This window comes from Bubalus kerabau, chromosome 1 (assembly GCF_029407905.1).
Source record: "Bubalus kerabau isolate K-KA32 ecotype Philippines breed swamp buffalo chromosome 1, PCC_UOA_SB_1v2, whole genome shotgun sequence".
NCBI classification, from domain to species: Eukaryota; Metazoa; Chordata; class Mammalia; order Artiodactyla; family Bovidae; genus Bubalus; species Bubalus kerabau.
The window spans coordinates 185,275,342-185,283,567 of record NC_073624.1 but is presented as its reverse complement, the minus strand read 5'-3'; the positions used below and the strand labels follow the sequence as shown (position 1 = coordinate 185,283,567).

Below are 8,226 nucleotides of genomic sequence, written 5' to 3'. Positions count from 1 at the left end.
CTTGGGAAAGGGAGTCACTGCCTCCTGGGTGGACCGCACTGAGCAGCACAGGGAAGGAGCAGTCTCTCCAAGGCTGATGGGAGATCTGGACATGCTTCCATTGCCCACTCCTCTCCAGGAGCCCTCACCATGCCCCTCTGGGCCTGCTTCCCAGCCATGGGCCTTCGCCTTTCATCTCAACTTAGGGTGTCCCCCCAAGCCCTCTAACCAGGCTTCCTTGCCTGTGCACCAATGTTGAGGGTCCTCGCCAGAGCCAACCACTACCTTTGCTTATCTCCCCAAGTCAGAATTCCTTGCCCTTCCTCCCACAGTCCAGTCATCCTGACTCTAGCTCCTTTAAGCCACAGACCAGGCCCTCTTTCTTCCCAAGTACCCGTGCAGGAAATGGATCCCCTAGGCCTTTCCTCCCCAAGAGTGTCCTGCTTTACACCCAAAATGATGGCGGCCTGAGGGGAACCACAATCCTCAGGACAGGTAGATGGACAGAGAGGGACCCCATGTGGGGCTATTTCTCTGCCTGTAGACCCAGTCCCTGAAGCTGGGTTCCTGCTGGTCCCCACCCCAGAAGCAACTGCCTCCCAACCTAGGATCTGAAGAGAAATTGGCCCAGTCTTGATGGGATACTGTCACCTCCATCCCTGGGAGCCAATCAGTTAAGGTGACAAACTACAGAGGTTCCTTTTCTAAGCTGGGCCCTGGTGAGGACCCGGGTGTCCTTGTTTCCAGATGCTGAGACAAGCCCGAGGGTAGGGGCTGACTCGTGACATGTTGGGTAGCTGAGGCCCCAAGGCCAGCCCTCGAGAAGGAGCAGGGCAGAGCCCCAGTTCTCCCAACTTCCTGCCCCATCCTGGGAGCTAACCAGGTGGAGTTACTTGGTGGGAGTAGGAGAGGCAGGCAGCAACGGTCAAGGTCTGTGTTCAAACTGTGTGGTGGGGATGGTGATGGGTCCACAGGAGCTGTGGTGTAAGAGGGGCTCAGCTGTCCCGGTGCATGACAGGTGTCCTGCTCGCTGCTCTGCAGGTATCATGCAGCAGAGCGGGGCACACTTTGTGGGTCCACACCGGGCGTAGAGGTCAGGGCCAGGCTGGTATCTGGCTGGACCCAGTTAAATGTCTCCTCCAGGAAGCCTTCCTTGCCATCCCTGGATCTGACTCCCTGTGCTAGCTGGGACTACGCCTCAGCTCCGTGCGCAACCCTACAAAAGACCTGCCTCTCTGGGTCTTCTTTCCCCAGGGCAGTCCCCACTGCCTGGCTCAGTTTTGTCTCTGTGCTGACATCCAAGACTGTAGTCCCTCTGATGGTGCCCCTCTCACCTAAGCCCTCCATGGCTCCCCAGTACCCTCAGTTCAAAGTGCAAAGTCTTTCTTCTCCTGACTTGAAAACCCCCTTCCCAGTCTGGCCATGCCCACTTTCTCCTGTTCCTTCTTCACAGATCTCACATGTCTCCTGCTGATCCCTCCACATCTCATCCTTATGCTTCTGCCCTTGGAGATGCACCCCCCCCCCCCACCTCCTCCAAGAAACCTTCCCTTATCTCCCTACACATTCCTCTAGGCACTCACCATTCTTAGCGCAGACTTATCCCTCACCCCCCCCCCCAATGTCTGTCTCCTCCACTGCACTTGGGACCCCTCAGAACCAGGCTCAGAGCAGAAAACCCTGAAGGCCTCGGGAAGTACACGCCGAATGGAGGAAACTAGATCCTGAATCCTCCTGAGGCCCCAAGCCCAAGCCCCTTCATTCTTCATGACTCTCAAGGGAGGCCCTGGCTGAATTGCCCTGGTGGGAAATCATGGCCCACTCTCCCCATGTCCAGAGCCATCCTCCTGAAAATGCCTGCTCTAAGGGTGCATCTGACCTGTTCCTCCAATACCAACCTATCTCTTCCTACCCCCACACTTAATGTTCACATGCATGGTGTGAACTTTGCTCTTCCACTCTGCACCCCGTCCTGGGCAGCCTCTTTGGGCCCCTGCTGGCTTGCTGTGACCTGTGCCCCTGGTTCTCTTAGACAGTGGGAGGCTCCCAAGGGCATAGACAGCCTCCTCCCTTCCCCGCTGCTTCACAAGGGGCCAGGGACCCCCAGGCCTGCCCCGCTCTGCGCCCCTTGTCGTGACTGTGTAAATACACTTTATTTTCCATCTTTCCCGCCTGGGCGACATGTGGAGTGTGAACAGGCAGTGTGCAAAATGGTGGTGGGCATGTGCGGTGAGCCCCTGGGATGCCCACCCTGGTCCCCAGGCTTTGTAACACTGAGTGGGCGACCGGGAAGGGGGGACTGAGCATGGATCCCCACCCCAGGAAGTGCCAGGGGGACTGTTTGTGATGCTGTTCTAGGCTCCAGGAGCACCGAGAAGGTCAGCCCGGGGGTCATGAGGTCCCGGGGGGTCGGGTCTGGGGGCATCGTTGGACTTTGGCACCGTTCTTGGCTCTGACTCAGCAGAGACCACGGGACCACTGTGAGCAGGTAGGGGGGGCACTCAGCCAGGAGGCCTCCTCCCCTGGGGCTGGAGGGTGGGGCTAGGGATACAGAGGAGGAAGGGACTTGGAGGCTGGGGACCCCCTGGAGAGGAGGCTAGCCTGCATGGGGAGCCCCTCTCCCCCCGTCACTGGCCAAGCTGGGGTGATGGGACTGCCACAGAGGAAGAGGTGGGGTGCTGGGGAAGGGGAGGTCTCTCCACTTCCTTACAGCTGCTCTGGCCCCTAGAAAGTAGGGACAGATACTGCCCAGGCCCTGGCTGGTTCCAGTTGGCCACTCACACCCTGGCAGCCCTGCACTCAGTAGGGGGGACTTTGGTTTCTGTTGCAGAATGCCTGCAACCAGGCAGGGAAGCCCTGCCTGGCCATCTGTCTCCAGAGGCCAAGGGTCCCCAGGGCCTTCATGGGTGGTAAAGTCTGGCCTACAGGGGCACCTTCCTCCTCAGGCCTGCCCCAGAGCCTGGGCCCTTCCCGGCAGGGCCACTCTTGTCCCAGGAGGAGGCCGGCTAGGAGGGGCAGCTTCCGTTGGTGCAGTCCTGGGACCCTTGGGTCGTCCTGGCCCTGGCTGTTAAGAGGGGCAGACCTTCCAGGTAAATGGGCCGAGAAGGGAACGGACCAAGATGGGTAAACACTGCTGGGGAGGGTGGGCCTGCCAGGGCACTGTGAGGATCCCCAGCCTCCGGCCCTGCCCTCTGTGCCCGGTTGTGCGCTGGGCCTGGCCCTCTGGGTGGGTGAAACTGCCGAGGGCGTGGAGTCTGTGAAGAGCTGGCGCCGACGCAGGAGCGGGCTGGCGGCGGCCCACCCCCCTACCCCCTCGCCCTGGCTCCGAGCACGCGTGGCACGGCCTCAGTTGTCCAGGCCCTGGCTGTAGGGCGCGGCCAGCTCGTCGGCGTCGCTGTCGGAGCTGCCCTCACTGTCCTTGGCCGGCCGCTCCAGCCGGCGGAAGAAGCGCGCGTCGCGCGGGGACAGCGGGTAGAGCGCGTCCTGCAGCGCGGCGCCCACGCCCACGCCCACGCCCAGCAGCTCCTCGTCGGACGACGGTAGCGAGTCCTCGTCCAGGTGCCGCGCCAGGCCCAGCCCGTCGAAGGCCAGCGGGTCCTCAAAGGGCGGCGGGCCCTTCAGCAGCCGCACCTGGGGCGGGGGGTTGGGGTGAGGTGGGACCCACGCGCTGGAGGCATGCATCGATGTCCCCATGGATGGAGTCCGGCCGCCGGGCCCCCCTCCTCTCCCGCTCCCCGAAACGCCGACGCCCGGCCCATCACTGGTCGCGGCCACCAGGGCTCTCACGCCCCTCCCCCCCGCGCTCACCTCGGCCTTCAGCTCCTCGATCTGGTCCTTGAGCTCGCGGATGTACTGCGACGAATCCGAGTGGTTCAGCTGGCCCTGGATGCGGCCCTCCTCTCTCTGAGGGCGGGCCGTGCCAGTCAGCACGGGGTCCGGTCCCCGAGCCAGTCCGCGGCGCGCCCCGCCCTGGCCTCACCGCTCACCTGGATCTCCAGCTCCGCAATGCGCTGCCGCATCTCGGCCACCGCCGCCATGCTGTCCGCCTCCCGCAGGCGCACGGCCATCACCTCCTCCTTGCTCTGGGGGCGGGGGTGGGGGAAAAGGGGTCAAGGGGCGCGGCAGGGCTTAGGGGATGGGGGGAGTGGGGGTTCGGGCACCTTGCACTCGGCCTCAGCCTGCTTGCGGCGGCTCTCGCTGAGCTGCGTCTGCAGCCCCTTGTTCTGTGCCGCCAGGTACTGCAGCTTCTCTTGCAGCGCTGCGCGCTCAGCCTCCACACGGTTCAGCAGGTTGCGGTGGATGTGGTCCTGGGGGCGGATGGGCGGGGGTCAAGGCCTTGCCGAGGGCTCGACCCCGGGCGCTGGATTCCCTCCCTGGGCCGGCCTCGGCCCACCTGAGTCTCGAGCTCCACCACGCGCTGCCGCAGCTCTCGACCCTCCGCCAGCGCCTGGGCCTCGCGCAGCCGCACGCTCATCAGCTCGTCCTGCAGCTCGCCCAGGACCAGCTTCCGCGGGGACTCCTTCCAGCGGCCACCGCGAGACAGGTGGGCCTGCGGGGAGAGGTCGGCGGTCGGCCTGCGCCCGGGGCCCAAGGCCGCTTCGACCCCCTGGAACGAGGCCCGCCCTCACCTGCCAGGTGTCCGAGAGCTCCTGCAGCTGCAGCTTCAGCTCCCGTGCCGAGGCCACCGCCTCACCCTCCCGAACCTTGAGCGCCTTCAGCTCCTCCTGAAGCCGAGCCACGTTGTTCTCGTCGGGCAGCGAGCTGTTCCTCTGCGGGGAGAGGAGCGCTCAGAGCTGCCCGCAGGCCTCACTCCCCGGCCCCCTCTCCTCTGGGCTTCACCATTGGCAGCCGGGCTGGGAGAGGGTGCACCCTGGACGCCCAGATGCCCAGGGGAATGAGGAGGAGGCCCCAGGAGAGGAGACCCCACCCTCGCAGCCCCTGCTGGAAATCCTGGTCTGTAAAGCCGGCTGTATTAACAGCACTTGCTCTCTCAGGGGGCTGGTCCAGGGCAACCCCCACACCACACGTGAGTGTTGATAACACTAGGAGGGCAGTGAGGCCAGGTGCTCCTCACCTGGGCATCTGAGATCCTCGCCCTCCCAGCCCAGACCTGGCCCAGCAGAAGCTGAGCAGATGGCAGGTTTCGGCACTGTCCCTGGGGACAGAGGGCCGGCCTAGGCCCTATCCTGGCCTCCCAAGGGCTCAGTGATGAGAGATTTGTGCTCCAGCCTCTTGGACCAAAAGCCAACTCGCTGCAGGAGGTTCTCGCTGCCTCTTGTCTGGGAGTTGGGGGTAGGGTGGTGGAACTTTTGGGCCCACATTTCCCTCTGATGTAGAGAGGAGAGAGGAAAGCCCAGTCTGGGTGGTGGGTCTGTTAGGGACTGTGATGCCGATGGCCCCATGCAAGGCTGTGGCAGAGACACCCCACCTAGGAGGACACCCCAAACTGCAGCTTGAAGCTGGGGGAGGCGTGGCTTCTGCTAGTGGGTGAGTACTGCCCTCTGGTGGCCAGGGCATTTCCCTTCTGGCGGCTCAAGGGAATTGAGACAATAGCCAGGGTGGAAGGAACTGGGAAGGTACCAAGAGGCCTGGCGCTCCCTGCAGGGCTGCAGGTGGGAGAAGGCGGCCCCCTGGGTGGTGGGGCTGTGGAGGGGAGCAGCCTTGATGGGCCTGCGCCTTCCCTTCCCCCTGGAGCTCAGGGCCTGAGGGGGACATACACAGGCAGGATGGGCTGTCCAGGTGGCCCATGACAGCCACTGTGCTGCTGGCCTGGTGTCTGGCATATGAGGGCAGGCGTGGCTCTCACGGAGTCATGCTGCTGCGTGTGTGTGTGTGTGTGTGTGTGTGCGCCTCCGGGGCTTGAGTGGTACATACCTTGCTGTGGAGACTATGGGGGAGGAGGCAGGGGAAGGGCTCTGACTCCAGGGCCTGGCCCTCAGGTCCCTGGGGCTGCCCCCCTTATCCTTGGCGAGGGCCCAGTTGTCACCTCCCAGGGGCGCCCTTACTGCCCCATCTCCAGGGTGCCCCCAGCGGCCACACAGTCGCACCTTCTCCATGTCCAGAACCTTGTCCTGCATCTCCCGAAGGGCCCCCAGGGTCTCGGTCTCCCGAAGCCGTGACTGCTCCAGCTCCGTCTCCAGGTGGGCCACAAAGTCCTCGGTGAGGCGTGGGTTATCCTGGGGGCAGGCAGAAGGCTGTGCTGGGCGACAGGCTGTGGCCAGAGGTGGGCAGCTTTCCTGCCAGCAAGGTAAGGGCCCAGGCCTGGTCCCACCTCTTCCACCCCCTGGGCCAGGAGTGGGGGCTTAGGTTGTGGGTGGAGAGGAGGGCAAGGAGAAAGCCCATATCCCCCGGAAGGGCAGAACACCATGGGGGCCCTGATGCTTTGTCTTGGGGTCCTGGGGACACCACACATGGCCTCAGGAGGCCCCCTGAGGTACACCAATGATTGGTTCACAGGATCATTGGGGTGAGTATGCAGAACGAGTTCTCTGGGTGCTGCTTCCTGCTGTGTGGTCTGTGGCCTGACCACACCGTGGGGGTTGTGAGGGGCAGATGGGGAAAGAGTTGGCTGAGACCACTTTCTTGGTCAGTGTCCAGGGGCTTCTCAAAGGTATCTGGGAGTCCCAGGGGTGATGGGTGGGCCCCATACAGAAGACCTCGACAGTGAGGGAGGAAGCCCCTGGGGTTGGAGCACAGCCTGCATCTTGCTGCCTGGGTGGCCTGGCAGGGCAGTTCTCTGGCAAGTTGCCCCAGCCACCCTGCTCCTCAGCTGCCCCACCCCCTGCTTCCCCACTGACCAGGTCTTATTTATGGGGCCCTCCTGCCTAACTGCCCAGGTCTGCTTGCTACCCTTGACCACTGGGGGTCTCTGAAGTCCAGGGGTGTGGGTGGCTCTCTCTCGGCCCAGATGGGCTCTGGGCCCCATGGCAGCTCTGCCCGGCTGCATCTCTTCCAGGGGCCCCACCGGCATCTCCCACACTCCCTCCCTGCCTCCCTCTGCCTTGCAGTGACCTCCCTGCCTCACCCAGCTCTGCAGCAGGCCTAAGGGCGGGAGCCCCGAGGGGGCAGGTGAATGTCTCTCCAACTGGCCTGATGGAGGGCATTGTGCCATGGGTAGGGTTAGCCCAGCCTCAGCTTCCCCACTGGTCTGGCTGCTTCAAAGCCAGGTGGGGCTACAGCACTTGAACTTGAGCCGGAGGTGGATGCGGGTCAGCAATAGTGAAGTTCTGCCCCTCTGTCCCCAGGAACAGAGGGTCAACACGTAGGGGAGGGATTCTCCTCAGCCAATGACCATTCCTTCTCTTCACCGTTTCTCAAGCACCCTGTGGTTTCTCCACATCAGGGACCCTCACCTCACTGCCAGGCCCTGCTGGTCCAGCCCTGGGGTATGGGGAGCCGACAGCGCCCTTCCCTGCCCCTCAGGGCCTGTGCTCAGTCATACCTGCTGAGTTTGGAGGCCACAGCTGCCAGTGTGTTACCACATCAGGAAGGCAGCTGCTGGGTGTGGCTGGGGGAGAGTTCTGGAAGCCCTCTCTGGGAGAAGTGGACTCTGCCATGCTTCAGCTCATGGGCTCTCCACCACCCACCTGAGTTCATGACTCCAAAGCAGACTTGGGCTGCCCCCACCTCATCCCCAACCCATTAGCTCAGGGTGGCGGGCACAGACCAGACCCTCTTCTGAGGGCAAGGTGTTGGGCACTGGAGGGGGTTACCCTCCCTCATCCCAGCTCCTACCATGCATGGCTGCTTACCCACCCCCTGAGGAAGCCCTGAAACTGAGCTACCCTCCCGAGTGTATGATTAACCTCTCTATCCCCCAAAACTTTATTGCCTTTCCTGTGCCTCCCTTGAGTTTCAAAGAAAATGGGGGGCTGAAACCAAGCAGGATCCCATGGGCCCTCCTGGGTACAAAAGCCCTTCCGTGTCCCTGTTTCTTGTTTATAGAAAAAGGCTGTAGTCTCCAAGACCTCTGCTGAGTTCCAGAAAGCAGCCTCAGGCAGTAAATGATGAGGATCATAGAGTCCCAGGATGCCTAGGCCCTCCTGAAGGAGTAGAGATAACTACTTGACATGGGTCTTTGAGTTCTTCTGCAGAAATTAAGAGCCCCAGCCAGGTGGAGCATGGTGACTACACACTGACCACCAGCACCAGACCCCAGACTGGTTGTAGCAAGAGGGTTGATGACGACTGAGGTTCGCTAAACATCACCCTGTTTCCTCACCACCAACCAATCAGAAGAAGGTCCAA

At 62.7% G+C, this 8,226-nt stretch overlaps 1 protein-coding gene across 3 annotated transcripts in view; it reads right to left on the bottom strand.

Moving 5' to 3' along the window:
- Positions 1-1,601: 1,601 nt before the first annotated feature.
- The window catches only part of EVI5L (ecotropic viral integration site 5 like), a 32,848-nt gene continuing 26,223 nt past the window's right edge, over positions 1,602-8,226 (bottom strand). For 2 of the 3 annotated variants that reach the window (XM_055545622.1, XM_055545631.1), the window contains 7 exons: positions 6,027-6,155; positions 4,608-4,748; positions 4,373-4,528; positions 4,140-4,286; positions 3,966-4,061; positions 3,787-3,882; positions 1,602-3,609 (listed from right to left, as the gene is read on the bottom strand). In XM_055545622.1, coding sequence (XP_055401597.1) covers positions 3,325-3,609; positions 3,787-3,882; positions 3,966-4,061; positions 4,140-4,286; positions 4,373-4,528; positions 4,608-4,748; positions 6,027-6,155 — 1,050 coding nt within the window. In that variant the 3' untranslated portion in view covers positions 1,602-3,324. The remainder of the gene's footprint in view (positions 3,610-3,786; positions 3,883-3,965; positions 4,062-4,139; positions 4,287-4,372; positions 4,529-4,607; positions 4,749-6,026; positions 6,156-8,226) is intronic. The other variant, XM_055545637.1, reaches the window with a different exon arrangement.